General features: G+C 41.3%; 1 protein-coding gene across 3 annotated transcripts in view; it reads left to right on the top strand.

Moving 5' to 3' along the window:
* Nt5c3a (5'-nucleotidase, cytosolic IIIA) overlaps nt 1-18,234 on the top strand; it is a 39,125-nt gene that overhangs the window by 11,214 nt on the left and 9,677 nt on the right. Inside the window, exons 2-3 of one of the 3 annotated variants that reach the window (XM_027429718.2) lie at nt 11,390-11,444; nt 17,423-17,521. In XM_027429718.2, coding sequence (XP_027285519.1) covers nt 11,409-11,444; nt 17,423-17,521 — 135 coding nt within the window. In that variant the 5' untranslated portion in view covers nt 11,390-11,408. Of the gene's footprint in view, nt 1-11,389; nt 11,445-15,586; nt 15,727-17,422; nt 17,522-18,234 lie in introns of those variants that run through there. The other 2 variants (XM_027429716.2, XM_027429719.2) reach the window with 2 other exon arrangements.

An 18,234-nucleotide genomic window follows, 5' to 3' on the forward strand; every position in this document is an offset into this window, starting at 1 on the left:
GGGTCCCTTACCTGTGTGGAGGTGACAGGGGTCAACTGTAGTTTATGAAAGGGTCCCTTACCTGTGTGGAGGTGACAGGGGTCAACTGTAGTTTATGAAAGGGACCCTTGCCTGTGTATGGGTAGCAAGGAGTTGTACTGTGGTTCATTAACCATTTAACAGGTGGCATGCTTATTATGGGTGCCAGCCCGCAAGATACATAAACCAGAACCAAAAGAACGAGGTGGCCCTTTGTCTTTTCTTGTGTCTTCTAGCTTCTGACTGCATTTTGTGCCTTGAGCTAATAATAGGCATGTGCCACAACACTGGCACTTTCACTGTTTGTTTAAATGTAGTGTGAAAACCGTACCTGAGAGATTGTTTTGTCCGGATTAAAGTATCAGTCATGACTGGGCAAGTGGCACTCCAGAGGCAGAAACAAACGGAGCCCTGTGAGTTCCAGGTCAGCCAGGGTTACATAGTGAGACTCTGTCCCTAAAATATTTAAGTTAATTGTTAAACAAACACAAGACAAAAAAACACGAACAACCCAAAAGACCTCCCAGCAGTCAGGAACATCTGCAGGGTGCAGGTTTCTGTCAGCAGGTGGCAGGCTTCTCCTGCAGTAGATGCTGCTGTCTAGTGTGTGTTGCTGGAGATTAGGCTTGCTGGAGTAGCAAGAGCTGTATGCTGAGCTACGTCTCTGGCCCTGGTGTTAGCTGCTTTTGTGTTTGTCTTCTTAGTTTATATTCATTGTCTGAAGATCATGTACTCTTTTGAGACAGGATTTCACTATGTAGCCTGGCCTGGTCCTCACGGAGATCTGAGTCTAGGGCTGAAGGTGTGACCCACCATGCCCTCCAGGTTAGGTACTGTTATGTAAGCTCTCAGAGTTACTTTAACCTTTAAGCTATAACTTTTTAACATGTATGACAATTATGGCAGACTTGATTGTCTTTTTGTCATTTTGTTTTATATGCTGTTTGCATTCTCACCCTGCAGTGGATGAGGGGTTACTCAATCTGTTTGGTAAGTTCCTTCTTGTAAGTAGGTGGAAGTAGGTGGTGTGACTTGAAAAGTTCTCTGTACTCCTGCTTGTCTCCTCTGCCTTGTCACACACAGCACAGCGCCTCATTTACATCGACCCGCATGTCCTTCTGTTTGGGAATTTATGTTGGAGACAGCATTAAGAATCCCATAGTTAGCTGGGCGGTGGTGACGCACGCCTTTAATCCCAGCACTCGGGAGGCAGTTGTGGTATGCCCATCAGGCTACTTGGGAGTCTAAGATACAGAATCTCATGAGCCAATGCAATTGAGAAAACAATAAATGTCATACTAATAATAAAACACCATATTTTTAAAAGACATATTGATGTATATGAGCGTTATTTATGCATATGAGTGTTTTGCCTGCATGTGTGTGTCTGGTGCCCAGGGAGGTCTGAAGAGGGTGTCAGATCCCTTGGAACTGGAGTTTGAGATGGTTACAAGCTGCTGTGTGGATGCTGGGAACAGAACCCAGATCCTCGGCAACAGCAGCCAGTTCTCATAATCACTGAGCCATTACTCCAGCCTTCAAATCACCATGTTCTTATATGCGGCTTCCTTAGGAAAAATGATCAGTTAGTACATCTGCCAAGGTCTGTCTTGTCACACTGTTACGGCTCTAAAAGAACTAGATAGACAGGAACCAGTTGAGAACTTCTAAGCCTTGTAGGATGTTGAAATGTAAAACTGAAACTTCCTGATGTTAGTGAGAGTTAGGGAAAAAAAAGACTAGAGTCAGGTATGGTATAGGGCACAGCATAATCCCAGCACTTGGGAGGCTAAGGAAGAAGGGTGGTAAATTCAAGGCCTGGACTATAATGAAACCTGTCTTTAAAAAAAAAGAAAAAAAATTAAAGAACAAAGGAAGTGAAAAGACAGCAAGGAAAGGGAGACTACAGGGCTGGAATTGGAAAGCCCTAGAAGGCGAAACTAAATCTCTTTGGGTTGATAGCATGTACCCGGACCAAGTACATAACTGCATTATTTGCCTAACTCATAAAACATCTAGCTCTAATTATTAGCACACTGCCTTTAGCTTAAGCTGAGTCTAGCTGCCTAAACATGTAATGTTAGTGACAAATGATGAGAAAATCACCTGTGACCCTGTCCTTCCTCTCTGATCACTTATTGATATTTGATTTGCTTGTATTGGCTGTTACAGCATTCGATTTAGTTTATAACTAGTGAGTTTAAGGCTTTAGAATCTATAAATGGAATTGGTCATGTTCCATCTTGTGCTTTTTTTTAAATTTTGTTTTGTTTCTCTTGTGACAGTCTTACTGTGTAGCCCAAGCTAGCCTTTAAATTCGGTGATCCTTCTGTCTCAGCCTCCCGTTGTCTTTATGTGAGCAATCTTCCCAGGGCCTCCTACATACTATAACTAAAGCACGCGTTTTTCCACTGAGCAGTACCCATAACCCGTTAGCCATGTTTGGTTTGTGTTGTTGCCACTGTGAGACCTGAAAATCTTGCTGTGTGGTGAGTTGTCTTTCTTTGTGTTCTCCATTTCTGTGTATCTGATAGGATGCGCTGTGGTATGCTTTCTCGTCAGGACTGCCAGCCCGCAAATAACGACACGGAAACTTTATTAATTGTGAAAGCTCTGCCTTAGTTTAGGCTTGTCCCACTGACCCTTAGAACTGAAATTAAGCTTTATTTTTATTAATCTAAATTCTACCATGTGGCTTTTACTCTTTCCTAATCTGTGTGTCCACTTGTTCTGTGTCTCCATTGTCCTGCGTGCTGCCTCTATTACCTTCTTCCTCTCTCTGCCTGGAAGTTCTGCCTATCTCTCCTGCCTAGCTATTGGCCATTTAGCTTTTCATTACAACAATCACAGTAGTACCTCTTCACACAGTAAGAAAATACCCCACAACAATGCACCAATAGGACAAGCTTACCTTACCATTTTTATTTAATATGCCCTATACAAAATAGCAATCCGTAGCAGTAGCGTTTCTTTTCAGCAGAGTACAAACTGTGTTGTGGAAAGTCGGAGATATAAAAATGTTTTCATTTAGTTCTGTTTCAGGCACAGAGATTCAGCGGTAATAAGGTGGAGACAACAATTTGAGAGATACAAATCTTGAAATACCAGGACATGGCCCATTTAGCAGGAAGCATAGGAAGCTTTTTAACTAAGAGAAAAGATGTTAAAGATTGTTTGAGTTTCTCAAAGGAAGTTTGAAATCTTAAACCACTTAGTTGAGGTTTGGGGGAAGGTTTTACTGTCTCTTGAGATGGAACCTGTAAGCTCTCCTCAGCTTACAGACCGTAATCCACCAACTAGTTCACCAAGTAGGCGAGGCTGGTTGGCCACCAAGTCCCTGTGATTACAAGTATGTGTCACCATACCCAGCTTTTTGAAATGGGAGTTCTAGGGACAGAACTCAGGTCCTTGTGATTTCAGGGCTGACTAAGCCCTAATAAACTTTTTAGTGGCAAACTGAAGTCATGATTTTTGTTTTGATTCAGTTAAATAGTTGACAGACTAAAAATCTCTGAACAGTTACTCAAACACACAAGTGGATTCACTTTCTTTGTTAATAAAGATAACCATACTTGCTAGTCAGATAAACAAACTTGTAGTTGCAGTCTCAAAGTGGAGACGATTACCTGACAGATAGTTTAGTCCTGCCTAGAAATGTCTGCCCTTTGGCATCTGAATTCCTGATCAGTGCTTGCCCTTGGGAGGTATATGGGTGGTTTCAGCCAGGCCGGTCACAGTGCAGAGATGAAAGTCCACTCCACTGCTGAAGAGCTGCCCCTGTGACATCCACCTTCTTTCTAGCCCTTCCCAGAAAACACTGGAAAGGCTATTTGGGATGAAACCCAGTTTGTGTTGCTTGTTTTGTGGTTTTGAGGTTCAAACTCGGGGCTTCATGAATACTAGCCAATGAATTACATCCACCGCCCCCAAAACTGTTTGTCTTTAATTAAAATTTTCACATATAATGCATTTTGATCACTTCTCTCCAACTGTTCTCAGGTCCTCTCTACCTCCCTACCCACTCAAGTTTATTCTTGTTCATTCTCATTCGTATTTTCCCTCTTTTCCTTTCTAGCTCTAAACAAAAAACAAGACAACCCCCTCCCAAAAAAACCCACAGAAAATCAAAACAAATAAGCAAAGACCACTAAGACCAAAAAAGGCCACAATGAAAGAAAAAGTCCACAAAAACACCTCTGAGTTTGTTGTGTGTTGGCCAGCTGCCCCTGAGCATAGACCCTGCCCCCTGCCATGAAGTGTCATGATATTCCCAGTGATGCACCATGGGAGAAAAGTGATTTTCCCTTTGCCAGAGTGTCAGCTCATATGTGCATCAGTCGCACAGTTGTTGGAAGTGTCCTGAAGTTGGAGTCAGTAGTTCAGTAATTTCTGTAGCCCACTGTTGTGCGTTTTGATTAGACTGTGAGTGTGCACCCGAGCCCTCCAGTGGCACAAGCCTGTGTGCATGATGGCTCACAGTAGCACAACATGATTTCAAACAAAAAACCCTTAAGCTTCCGGCCATAGCTGGCATAAAGGTAATACATACCGTAGTTTCTCCACATCCCATACTGCCTTACTGTGAAGAAGAGGTATATGGAGTTCTCTCATTACCCACATTAGGTTAGAGTGCTTGTCAAGGGCCTTTGCATGCTTTAGTACTGACAGTGCAAGCCCTAAACAAATATTAATCAGTCCTTGAGGGATTTTTATTTCTATGTCTCAGACAAGATATTGCTGTGGCTGCAGCTTTTGTCTGCTTTGATGACCTGGGTGTGTTGTGAGCACCTGCCTCCCAATAGGTTTGTTATTTGTCCAGATGTTTGTCAACTTTTCTGATAATGGACAAGATTAGTGCTGTTTGCTGCTGACTCTCACATTTAAACACACCATTTATTTCCCAAGGAAATCATTTCTTTTCTAAAACTTGGGCTATAAAAGTGGACTGTTAGTGCTGCCATGGGTCCTATCCTGTTTTAGACTTCCTGTGCTTCCTATACTCTAATCTATCGCTGCTACTTAGCAGCTGTATAACTTAACTCTCTTAGGAAATGGGAGAACAGTACATGTGTGGTAGAGACAGAGAATGAGGAATGTCCACACACTTAAATCATTTATTCGTGTCATTTAGTTACTTATTTTTTCACTGCTTGGAATCAAACCAGGGCCTCAAGTATTCTAAGTGATCACCCTGTGAACTGAGCCACACCCACACAGAAGCTAGTAAATTTTAGCTACTTACAATATTTTGTTTTATTATTTCTAAGTCAGGGTCTTACTATGTAGCATCAAATGGCCTAGAACAGTGACACTCCTGCCCCCAAGTACTGGGAATATCGGCTTGAAGTACCACACTTAGCAATAACCATTTCTGAGAGTTTATACATCTGTTTCATGTGTGTGTCAGAGTGTATCCACCCTCTTTTGCTCTTTGTTGTGTTTGTGGTGCTGGGGCTGGAACCTGGGGCTCTGTACATGCTAAGCAGACTACCACCCAGCCACAGCGCTATCCCCTACCTGCCCTGTGTTTTGGAGTCTGGAGTTTTATGTTTTGTTACTGTTCCATGTTTGTTTTGTTTTTGAGACAGTATCTCATGTAGCCTAGGCTGTCCTCCAACTCTTCAGAGAAAGATGACCTTGAATTCCTAATCCTCTTGCCTCTACCTCCCAAGTGCTAGACATCAGACCTAGGTCCTGTGTTAAGAATCAACTGGGTGTTGTCACTATGGCTGCTTTCAGTTTCTTAGTATTACAAACAAATCTACAGTCTATATTTTTGCAACTATATTTTGGTGTACAACCTTATTTCCTCAGGGTAAGTTACTAGACACTAAATAGTATGTAGAAGGAATGTTTATATCTACAACTTTCAGTAATATTTGTAAATATTTCTCAAAGAAGGTATGGACGTGTAACTCCCAAAATCCTTAGTTAAAAGAGGTAATCTTTAGGTTAGAGTAGTTAGTGTTTTTTGTTTGCTGTCCTTGAATTTCCATCACTAATTAGATATAGTAAGTCTTCCTCTTAGAGAAATGTTTTCTTAATGACCCTTTCAAAATCTAATTATAATAAGATAGAAGTGCCTGGGCTGGAGAGATGGCACACTTGGCACATAAAACTGGAGTTAGGATTCCCAGCACCCATATAAATGCCAGGCAGGTTTGGTAACCTACCTGTAATCCCAGCACCAAGGAGGCAGATAACAGGGATGTCCAGGTCAAGCTAACTAGTTCACCTAGCTGAATAGTCAGGCTCTGGGTTTAATTGAGAGACTTGTCTCAATATTAAGGAGGAAAGACACCAGAAGATGACCTCTGGCCTAAACAGGCCCCCCACCACCACCACCACCACAGAAGTGAATATGCACACCCAGCCAGCACCAGTGTGGTGGTGGTGGTGGGGGATGTTTCTCTGAGTTTTGTGCCAAACAAAGCAAGTGTCAGGCCAGCCAGTGTTATGTAGTGAGACCCTGTATTCCCCATCTGTCACCCTCTCTCCCCACAAAGCAGTTCAAGAGCTCTTGGTCATGTGGACTTGTAGTGGACAGTCCTGCTACTCTGGAGGCTGAGGAGGCGTGAAGATCACTTGGGCCCAGGAGCTTGAGCCTAGCCTGAGCAAAAACATAAACTCTCTTAAAAACAAAACAAAACAAAACTTGCTGTTTCACAAAATTTATTTACTAAAATGCAACCTGTCATTAAATTCCTCTGAGCGGATAGAAAAATATTTATGTGTGTTCAGCTTAGCCGTGTTCCTGATGATAAAGCTTCCCAGAGCTCATGTTCTACCTTATCTCGAAAGCCCTGGTACAGTATTAGCATATTGCCATCCTGCTGCTCCATTTAAAAACTAGACTAGTTTCGTTTTTTAAATAAAAACATTGTGTCTCCCTTTTTAATAACAACAAAACCTCTCATAATGTGTTACACAGGCTGACTCACATAGACACTGATTTTCCTGCCTTGGATCCTTAGTAGCCGAGACTACAGGGGGACACGGTTATACCTGTATTTCCCAGTTTTATAATAGTTTTCATAGTTTTGGCATGGTATTAATAAAATTTACCAAAAGCTTCTGGAAAATATAAAGAAAAGTAAAATCTATACAGTACAATAGGTATCATTTTAGTCAAGTTTAAGCATACAGTTTGGTGACACTAAAACATGTATATTACTGGGCACCATCACTGCTACACACCACCCTTCCAAATGTTTTCATTTAAAAGCTGGAACTCTGCCAAACTGAAACAGCCTCCTGTCCCACTTCCTTGGCTCCAGCAACCAACTTTATCTTTTGACTTTGTCTTGAAGTAGAGCATCCACCAGAGGAGTGGACACATGGCAAGTGCAGTGCAGTCAGAAGAGGAGAGGGGTGACTTGAGAGTTCAGAGAACAGTGCCTTCTTTGGTGGAAGAGCAGTTGCTCCTAGTGCCGAGCTACTAGCTCTTAGCCATCATGTTTTCCCAGATCGTTACGTTCTGTAAACTTAAGTGGTATCAAGCTTCGAGCCAGCAAGGCTGTCACCCATAGCATAGTGAAATGCTGTTCCGCTTGCGTCACAAGACTGTTTGCATAAGGCTTAGTCAAGGCTTTTGGGATCCGCCCTCTGCACCTTGTGCTATATTAGTGCTTCTCAGACAGGAAGAATTTTCTTTTGCTGCTGCTGCCGTAGCTTGCCGGGTTACCTTCAGAGTAAGTGCTCACTATTCCTGAAGACGAGTTTCTTATCTGTAACTTACTGCTCTTTATTGAAAGTTTGGCCTTGTAAGTCTACAGAGGAGGAATTAAAAGTAGACTGAGGTAATGTAGTGGAATCTAAAAGTCTTTGTGGTTTGCAAAGGTATATGTGTAAAGCCTTGGGATGTCTTAGGCTCAGTAACTAACGTTTACAGGCTGATTCTAAACATCTCTTATTTAGACATGTGGATGTTAGGCAAAAGTGACGTGCTCTCAGAAGTGCAGAGCAACGCATTCAGTTGCTATGTGACTTAATTTTGCACAAAGCCACGTGAGTTTATAATGGCTGGTAATAAAGATTAATTTTTATACCTGTGAGCTTTAACCAGGACATTATAGATTGGAGTTATGCTAACATATGTTGTGAATAGATAAAAGCTAGATTCCTGATGTAACAACTTGGATACTGAAAAATTAAGCTTCAGACATGTAAGGACTAGGTGTATAGCTCAGTGGTAGACTGTTTGCCTAACATGTGTAAGTCTCCTCCAAAAATGCATTCTTAAAACGCAGAGTCTATGCATCACAGTAAAATGTAGAACACGTGTGGCTATGTCAGATCCCTTTGGAGACAGGGTCTTATATAGCCTGTGCTGGCCTCCAACCTCCTAAGTGCTTCCGGCAGGGAGGCTCTACATCAGATTTCCAAGTTTCATATAGCTTCGTCTTAAAATTCGACCATGCAGCAGACTGTTATATGAACAGCTTACTTAGTTTTACTGGATACTATTGTTACCTGTGCTGCTGTTCTAGGAGAAAGGACATGACAGAAAGAAGTCAGAGTATGTTCGGGGTCAGCTGCACAGTTTCCATCTGCCTTGGTTTTCTGTCTTGAATATTACTGTTGAGTATTAGAACTGACATGGATGGTAGGCTGGAGGACTACATTCTGAGCTTACAAACTGTTTTCATATTTATCCACAAAATCCTAACTTATTTTCCCGTTTAAGGAAATTGGCATAAATTGCCCACACCGAAATAGACAGTCTGTGAATTTTTTTTCCTGTTTCCTCCTACACCTTCAGCTGTTCAGTTTCAGTTTTGTTTATTGTGTGTATCGAGAGTGTTTCACTTTCCAGTCTGTGTATGTTTATTTCTATCTAGTGAGAATTATTCAAATGCAACAAAGAAATTATTACAATTCTCCATTAAAAGTGAATTTATAGTTCATATTTCCATATTATAATCACCTTACAAAATTTGACATCTTAATATATCAAACTTAAGAGAAACAGTATTGGTTAGTTGAGAGAGGTGCAATTAAAAATACAATGAATTTACCAGAAACAGTTAATACTGTTGCCAGAGCCCTTTCCATACTATACTGAGATGTACCTTTTCTTATGTAAGAGACACAACGAATTGCATTATGTAAAATTTCATTACCTTATCAGTGTAATTTTCATGTTTCTGCAAGCATGAAAACTAAAGCAGACTCACCACATAAAAGCTGTGTTAATTGATTTATTTTTTTCTACTTTCCTATGAGCCAGAGTGAAACAAGCCTTTATTTTAGATACTCAGTTTACACTCCAAATCTTTAAAGTCTGTTTTTTAAAGCAAGTAAATTGCTTATGTAGACAGCTGACCCATCTTATAGATTAAAAAAAAAAACAATAGCCTCAGAATGACAGACAGTAAGTAAATTCTTACATAACAAACTCAAGTGAAGGTCTTACCTTTTGCTTCATTCTTTAGCCTTGTTCTACACATTCTTGAGTTAGCATGCTTAGAAACCTTAAGCTCATACTGAAAGTCCACAAAGGAATTGTTTTCTAGTCTGCAAATTGCTCTAGTTCGTATTTCAAGGTTCCAAATGTAAAGAGTTTACGACTTCCTTTGAAGAGAGTTCAGAGTTCAAGGGGAGAGCGTTCTATTTTTGAATGTCTTCTGTGCTCGAGTGTTTTTTCCAGCAGCTCTTCTCCTGAAGCATCTGCCGCAGAGGACTGTTGGCAGAACAAGCTGGAACTTTATATACCCCAGTATAGGCTTACAAGACTGTTGGTTAAAAATACTCTGCCCTGATGTCCGGTATCTTCTTTCTGAGAGTCCGGAATGCTGACAACCACGGCTGTGTGTGTGTTTACACTTTTATAACAATACAGGTAGCAAAGTGAGGTTTGGGCACTGCACTCATACTCAAACAGGTTTGGTTCGATGAGTGGAGGTTAAATCCGGTCACATTGGTGAGCACTGGGAGGAAGGGAAGCTCCTGGGTTGACATTCGCAGAGCATACGTGAATGACTAAAAACCAGCAGCTGCCGAGTATGACGGTTGTTAGCCTATAATCCCGGTATTTGGAGCAGTAAGGCAAGAGGATTGCCACTAGTTTGAGGCGACCAGCACTGTGTATCGGTCAGTTGTGAAGGGCCTGGTGTGGGTGCTGGGAATGGAACTCGGTCCTCTGCAAGAGCAGTGTACGTTTTTAACAGCTGAGGTGTCTCTTCAGCACCTATGGATGAGCACCTTTCTTAGTCCGTTTATTTCTGTTTTTACGGCATGCTGAAGATCAAGGCCAGGACTGCATTCTAGGCAAGTCCTCTACCACTGAGAAACATCCCCAGCCCTTAAGTAGCTGTCTTAAAACAGGGTTTTGATCATTCAATTTTCCCTTACCTGGAGTAAGGTAAAAATAAAGTCATTATGGAAAAAAATAGTAATCTTCTCTAACATTTATACTATAGAGCAAAACCAGAAAAATAATAAGCAATATTTTCTCTAATTTAAAGGATATAAAGTTTACCCAGCAGCCCCCTAAAAATGTTCATACAAACACATTGTGTATCGGTTTTGTCCCAACACAAGTGCTAAGTGCAAGCACAACACATATTTATACACACAGAAAGATTTTAACTTGGTAGAAAATTTAGCATGGAAGGGGAAGAGCTCCCTCAAACTCTACTCTCGCTGAGGAGCTCCATAGAGTTGGTGGCTGCTGGAGGAGGTCACTTTTCTCTAGACATTTGACCACTGGTGGGTTCCCAACTCCAGGGGAGGACCTCATGCACACACACTATGCCCACATATGGGCAACATTAATTAGACACAGTGGAGGGAATAAATAAGTAGTTTTTGAAAAAAAGGAAGGAAAAATAGTATATTATGTTTCTTCTTTTATTTAAACTCTTATGTAGATTTGGTTCTACCAACACACTTTTCTCACAGGCTTCAACCTTTGTGTGGAAAAAGTGTTGATAAAATATACTTGCAAAGCCAAGCACGGTGGTTCATACCAATAATTCCACAACAGAAGGAGGTTGAGGTAGGAGGTTACCCAGGAGCTCAAGGCAAACTAGACTACAGAGGTCTTTCTTTTTTAAACCAATCTTGTAGTAAAGTCTATTATTGCAAATGTGTCGTCCATTTTATCTCTATTCAAACCTATTAGTACTATTTTGGTTCTTAGAAGAGAGCTTGATACAATATTTTCTTGATACAATATTTTCATCCTAAAATTTTACTTAATAGAGGAAATCCTTTGCTGAGCAAGCAGCCTGCAATTCCTTGATATTTAAATCCTCCTAAATCACTATATTCGTAGGTCATTAGCATGTATTAAGAGCCTCAAATGTAAGTGTGTCACGTGTACCTTTTTTCCTCCTCTCCTGCTGTGACATCACCTGGGGAAATCCAGAAGATTGGATAACCAAGCAATGACTAATCAGGAGTCTGCTGTCCTTTTGAAAATGGTGGGTATGCGAGTACTCCCAGCTCCGCCTGTGAACGGTGACGCTTCTCCAGTTTCTTCTCTTTAACTGTACACCTGTAGGACTGGGCCTTTCTATAGGACTTTCTTCATGGTGCTTAGCACACAAATGATAAAATCAACTCTCAATTATCTTTGACATTACTTTGCTTGAAATATAATACATTTTATAGTTCTTCTTAACATAAAATGATGGCTAGGTTCTGGTGAGTTTGTTGTTGCTGTTGTTTTGCTTTACTCTTTTTTATTTTTTAACATGGAGTCTTTCTGTATGTGAGTCAGGGCTGTGGGACCCTCCTGTCTCGGCCCCGAGAGGGGTAATGCTGAGATTAGAGACTATGCGACACCATGCCCAGCATTGCATATGCCTTACTCCCTCCCTGTGTGTTTGCATGTGTGGTTTGGTTTTTGTCCTACGAGACTGGGTCTCTGTGACTCAGGCTGGTTGAACTCAGTGACGACCTTGAGCCCCTGGTTCTGCTTCCGTCTCCTGAGGCAGAGATTGCAGGCCTATCTGCCACAGCCAGATTCCTGTTCTTTTCAGTAGTCCTTGGCACTCTCGTATTTAAACCATTCAGAATGAAATATTTTAAGTGTAGTTTAAAGTGACAAGCATTCAGGGCCAGTGAAAAGACTCAGTGAGTGAGGACTTTTGCCACAAAGCATGGCACTTGAGTTCAATCCTCAGGACCCACGTGGCTTAAGGAAAAAAAAACTGACTCCTAAAAGTTGTCCTCCAACCTACACACACACACACACACACACACACACACACACACACACACACACACACACACACACACACGACTGTGTGGAGGGAGGGAGGGAGGGATGGATGGATGGGTGGATGGATGGATGGGTGGATGGATGGATAGATGATTGGATAGATGGTTCAGTCCCCAATACCACAGAAAACCTAACTGTGGTGGTCTACACTTGTAACCCCATTGCTGGGGAGGTGGAAACAGGTAGATCAGGAATTCAAGTTCTTTCTTGGCTACATAATTAGTTTGAAGCCAACTGGGCTAGTGAGACTATTATGTAAATAAACAGTGTGAAACTACCAACTTTATATCTGACAAAAGGTGAGAGAAGTTCCTGAAAACACACAGGAAACAGCTGAGTTTAGGGAAAGAGCAAGTCTCTGTAGGGAAAAAATACCATCAGCTTTCCACATTCCCCGTGATAATACTCCTTGGAGCCAGGCATAGTATCGTGTAACCTGTAATCCCAGTTTTCTGAAGACTGACACAGGAGGATTGCCACAAATTCAAGGCCAGCTTAAGCTACGTAGGGTGTACCAGGCCAGCCAGGGCTACACAGTAAAACCTTGTCTTTAAAGAATAATAAAATGAGCCGGGCGTTGGTGATGGACGCCTCTAATCCCAGCACTCGGGAGGCAGAGGCAGGTGGATCTCTGTGAGTTCGAGGCCAGCCTGGTCTCCAGAGTGAGTGCCAGGATAGGCTCCAAAGCTACACAGGAAAACCCTGTCTCGAAAAACCAAAAATAAATAAATAAATAAATAAATAAATAAATAAATGAATGAATCGGAAATAAATAAGTAAATACTCCTTTTTCTTTATTTAACTAGTACATAAAACCATAAAAATGTACATTTTAATGAACCCTGTAATGGTTGATTCAATATACATCAGCTTAAACTGTTTCAGCCAAGGAGTATGGTATATCTATAAATCATTTTTGTCTGTCTGTGTTACTTCCTTTCTTTTGCTGGGATTGAACCCCGGGTTTTATAGATGTTAGGTGAGGACTCTACACATGAGCCATAGCTGTTACGATACGTGGCAGGAGGGGAACCTTGGTGGATCCCATGGCGGCTGAAAGACAAATACACCATGTAGGAAGTTTTATTGGGGGAAGGGAAGGGAGATGGAGGAGAGAAGAGAGACAGAGACGTGCCTGCCCCTTCAGAGGAACAGCCTAAAGAGAGAGAGTGGGAGCAGGCAGACCTAGTAGAGAGCCTGGGTACTTCTTGCCATGCACACAGGTGTGCACTTTGCCAGGTCCCCAAGGGGCGGGGCCAAGGTGTGCCTGGATGCTAACAATAGACACTGCTCTGTATTTCTTCCCCATGCATCATCCACCCTTCTGTGTCCTAGTTTCCGTGTTGTAAGCAGTCTGCCTCCAAAGCCACTTGAGTGCTGACTGATTATCTACTTGGAATGAATGGTTGTGTATTCTCAGAGTCACAGGCAAGGCTGAGTCCCCAGCCATTGGTTCTTTCTGATGTGTAATGATTAAGGAAAAGAAATGTGATTGAGATTTCAGTTTGCTTGCTACTGAAGAAGAAGAGGCTAACAATTATCATAATTGATGATTTAACAAAAAAGAAAAATGTTTTATAATTCACCAGATATAACATGTAGGTGAAGACCTGATTACAATCAGGGGTGGTTGATTGGCGCCACCAAGTGGTCTTAGGTAATATTCTTGATTTGATTTTTTTTTTTTTTTTTTGGAACATGAGTTTCACTGTGTAGCCCTGACTGTCCTGGAACTTGGTCTGTAGACCAGGTGAACTCAGAGATCCAACTGCCTCTGCCTTCTGAGTGCTGTGGGATTAAAGGTGTGAAGCACTGTACCCAGGTGCTATTCTTGTCAGCTGAACCTTGAGAGTATAGCTTGCTTGAGAGAAGGTATTACATTCAATATAAAATAACTCTCCATTTTCTAGGTGAAAATATTGTGGCAACATAATCCTTTGTTTACCCTCACTATAATGAGTTGGTTTTTTTAAGATTAAAAAAATAATTATGTATGTAAGAAAAGGAGTACTTGCATGTAAGTGCATGTACAGAGGCCAAAAGATGGTTTAAATACCCTGAAGAGGGAGTTACAAACAGTGGTGATCCATCCTACATGGCTCCTGGGAGCACAGAGCCCTTTCACCAGCTCCAATGGGTTTTGTTATTTAGTCAAGAATATGCTCTTCTCAGCTAAGCTTTTTGTAAGGGAGTGCAGAAGGAGTCCTCCAAAGGAGCAGTGGCCCTTAATGTAAGTCCTTAGATTAGGTCCTTAACTCCGCAGGCACATGTCAGTCCACATCATATGTAGCCTCTAGCAGGTTTCACAAAATAGACACACAGTATTTATCATGTCCGTTGAGGCTTGGGGCAGGTGGAGGCCAAAGATCAATATTGGACACCATCCTCTATTGCTCCTTACTGTTTTCACACAGGATCTCTCACTGAGTCTGAAACTTCTGGTTCTACTGGACTTGCTAATGAACGAGCCCAGGGACCCCATCTCATGGAGTTTAGCAAGTTCTTTATGGACTGAGCCATTCCCCATGAGGTCTGGTTACATTAAAGGATAGTAGTGTCAAGGTTTGGTACATTGCAGGTGTTCCTATCATTGTCTGAAGATATGGCTTTTAAAACAAAGTGTGTAAGGGCTGTAGATCTAGTAGAACTTATGCATCTGAGAATCCTTGCACTTGACTCCCAGCATCTTACCTTCCCCTACAAAAGGGGGGTGGGCAAATAAATATAGGTATTTCCTGGACAATTATTTCCCTTTCCTGTATACCTCTGTTATCTTCCAGTCTTTGGGAAATGCTCTGGCCTTTTGGGTGGGGGGTATTAGTATTGCTTTTTCAAGTTTGGGGGTGGGGGCGGGGTTGTTTGTTTAATTGGTTGGTTTGGTTTTTCGAGACAGGGTTTCTCTGTGTAGCCCTGGCTGTCCTGGAACTTGCTTTGTAGACCAGGCTGGCCTCAAACTCAGAGATCTCCTGCCACCACCTCCTTGTGCTGGGATTAAAGGTCTGTGCCACCACTGCCTGGCTTGTTACCTTTTAAACTCTAGTGTTTATGTAGGAACACCTTGGAACCTGGTAGAGTTAATCTGTTCAGATTGTCTTGAAATAAAAACCTAAGTCTAGCGCCTTCTATGGGTTATGTTATTATTGGTGATCACAATGGAAAGAAAGCTGGCCATGTTCTACACACTGGAGAGACATAACTTGACATACTACTTGCTTACTATTAATCAAAACAGAATTACAGAGGATACTGACCTTTATGATAGTTATTTCTTCTAAGGAACCTTTTGCTTCTGCTGTGTATCAGAGTGTGAAATGATCATGGTTTCCTGTGCCACCTCCAAGACATTGGTATACAAGCACCATGTCTTCCTGAAGTTAATATTCCTCTGTCAGTTTCCTTCGACTCATGATAGAGTTCAAGCAAAAAATGGCACCCAATATAAAATTGTTGAACAGCCCTATAATCTTCATAAATCCCAGGTACTTTCTAGTAGTTCTCTTACCTTGAAAGACTTGTTCTTAGGCTGAGAAGAATTAATGTATTATCTGGGCTTCAGAACATAGAGAAGACTCAGTGGCCTTAAAACAACTTTGCAGTTTTAGAGATATTTTAATTATCTATTTCTATTTTTATGTGTATTGGTGTTTTGCCTGCATGTATATGGGTGAGGGCGTTAGAGCCTGGAATTATAGACAGTTGTAAGCTGCCATGTGGGTATTGGGAAGTGAACCCAGGACCTCTGGAAGAGCAGCCAGTGCTCTTAACCACTGAGTCATCTCTCCAGCCCATTATTTTAATTATCTGTTACAAAAACTTACAAGGAATAATTATGTGATATTTTTCTTCTCAGAAATATTTTAAAACATAAGTATGAATACAAATAAAATCTTGGTTTTAATTCTCAATGCTGGTTTTAGTTAGGGTTACTATTGCTGTGATCAAAAACCATAACCAGAAGCAACTTGGAGAGCAAAGGGTTTATTTCGCTCACAGTTCCTTATAACAGTTCATCATCAAAAGTAGTGAGGGCAGGAACTCACACAGGCCAGGAACCCGGAGGCAGGAGCTGATGCAGAGGTTATAGATGGGTGCTGCTTGCTGGCTTGCTCCTTGTGGCTTGCACAGCCTGCTTTCTTGTAGAATCCAGGACCACCAGCCCAGAGATGGACCACTGACAAAGGAATGGGCCCACCCCATCAATCACTAATTAAGAAAATGCCTTACAGGCTTGCCTACAGCCTGATCCTGAGAGACATTTTCTTAATTAAGGCTCCCTCCTCTCAGATGACTTTAATTTCTGCCAAGTTGACAAAACTATCCAGCACAAAGCTTATCTTACATAGTATGGTATGCTATTTGCATATAACCTATGTGTACTTTCTCACATGCTTATTTTTAAGTTTTAATTAATTTTTAAAACGGACCAATTTATGTTCTCAAGGTTGGCCTCAAATTTCTGGGCTCAAGTGATCCTACTGAGTAGGTAAGACTATAGGAGGTGCCCTAGTCTGTGATTTTGAGTTTTTTGTTTGTTTGTTTGTTTTGCCAAGACAAAATATGGCCCTGGCCTAAAACAGCTATGTAGACCACACCAGCCTTGAACTCAAGAAATCTACTTGCTTCTGCCTCCCAAGTGGTGGGGTAAAGGGTGGGCACCACCACACAAATTAAATCTTAAGCAAAAAGTTCCTTAGAAGAAATAAGTTTATTACAAAATTCAAATATTCTCTAGGATTCTGTTTTAATGACAAACAGGTTTTTATGTTCTATAAATTCTGGGAAGCTCATTACCTGTATAGTTATATAAGAAAATTATACTTTCTGATAAAGTAAATGAACCATAAATGGGGGGGTTTTCTTTTGTTAAGTTTCTTTGTGTAAGATGAGCTCTTGTTATGTACTTCCAACTGTCTTAAACATAAGACCCTTCTGCTTCAGCGATCCAGTGCTGGCATTACAGACTTGTGCCTCCACACTGTGTAACTTTATCTTCATTTTCTAGATGAAAACCAGTTATGTGTTTTAATTTTTGTGTATATAAATGGTAATTTTATATGGTGACTTTCTTTTTTAAAACAATGCCTCCTCATTTTTATACTTTTTAATACGAGCATCTTGGTAGCTAATGAACTGGGGAAAGTGAGTAAAAGTAATTCATTTCTATTCACTTTTTAGATGCCAGAATTTCAGAAAAGCTCAGTTCAAATCAAGAACCCTACAAGAGTAGAAGAAATTATCTGTGGCCTCATTAAAGGAGGAGCTGCTAAACTTCAGGTGATTTAAACTTTTTAAAACATTGACGCAGATTGGCAGTGCCAGCTTCTGGGAGAGGGACAGGCAAGTCTCCCCAGTGGAAGGAAGGTTCTGGGTCTGTCAGCCACACTCCAGGGCAGCCCCACCCAGGAGCAGCAGACAACAGAAGACAGGCTACACAGTCAGGAGGGGTTTGGTATTTTTTGTCTTTTTAGTTTCTTTGATCTGATTTTTTTGTTTGTTGAGAGAGAGCACAAAAGCCTGGAGGTGAGAAGCGCCATGGGAAATTCAAGGAGGGGGAAGATTATGATCAAAGTTTATTATATGAAAATTGAAGCCAGTTGAAGCACACTCGTGTGTCTGGGGTTAGGGACACATGGATAAAGCCATGTGTCCTATCCCTAGCTAATCTATTAATATCCTGCTTTTGGTTTGCGGGGGGTGGTTTGCCTGTACTTTGGGAGTGTAAAATGTAAAATCTTTTACCTAGAGTTGGTCTAAATACATGGAATACTCTTTTGAAAACAAAAAAGAAAGGAATAGCCTTGAGACAGAGACAACACATAGGCCATGGTCAAGCAAGCTGGAGATTAAACCCAAGACCTTGCCGTGCTAATCACTAATTCTCCCATTGAGTTCTGCCAGACCTCTCACGTGGGTCTTTTCAGTATTAAGTTCTAAGGTAACTAATACTACACACAGATGTAAACCATTTCAGGAATCATACTTAAAAG

This window comes from Cricetulus griseus, chromosome 8 (genome assembly GCF_003668045.3).
Source record: "Cricetulus griseus strain 17A/GY chromosome 8, alternate assembly CriGri-PICRH-1.0, whole genome shotgun sequence".
Lineage (NCBI taxonomy): Eukaryota > Metazoa > Chordata > Mammalia > Rodentia > Cricetidae > Cricetulus > Cricetulus griseus.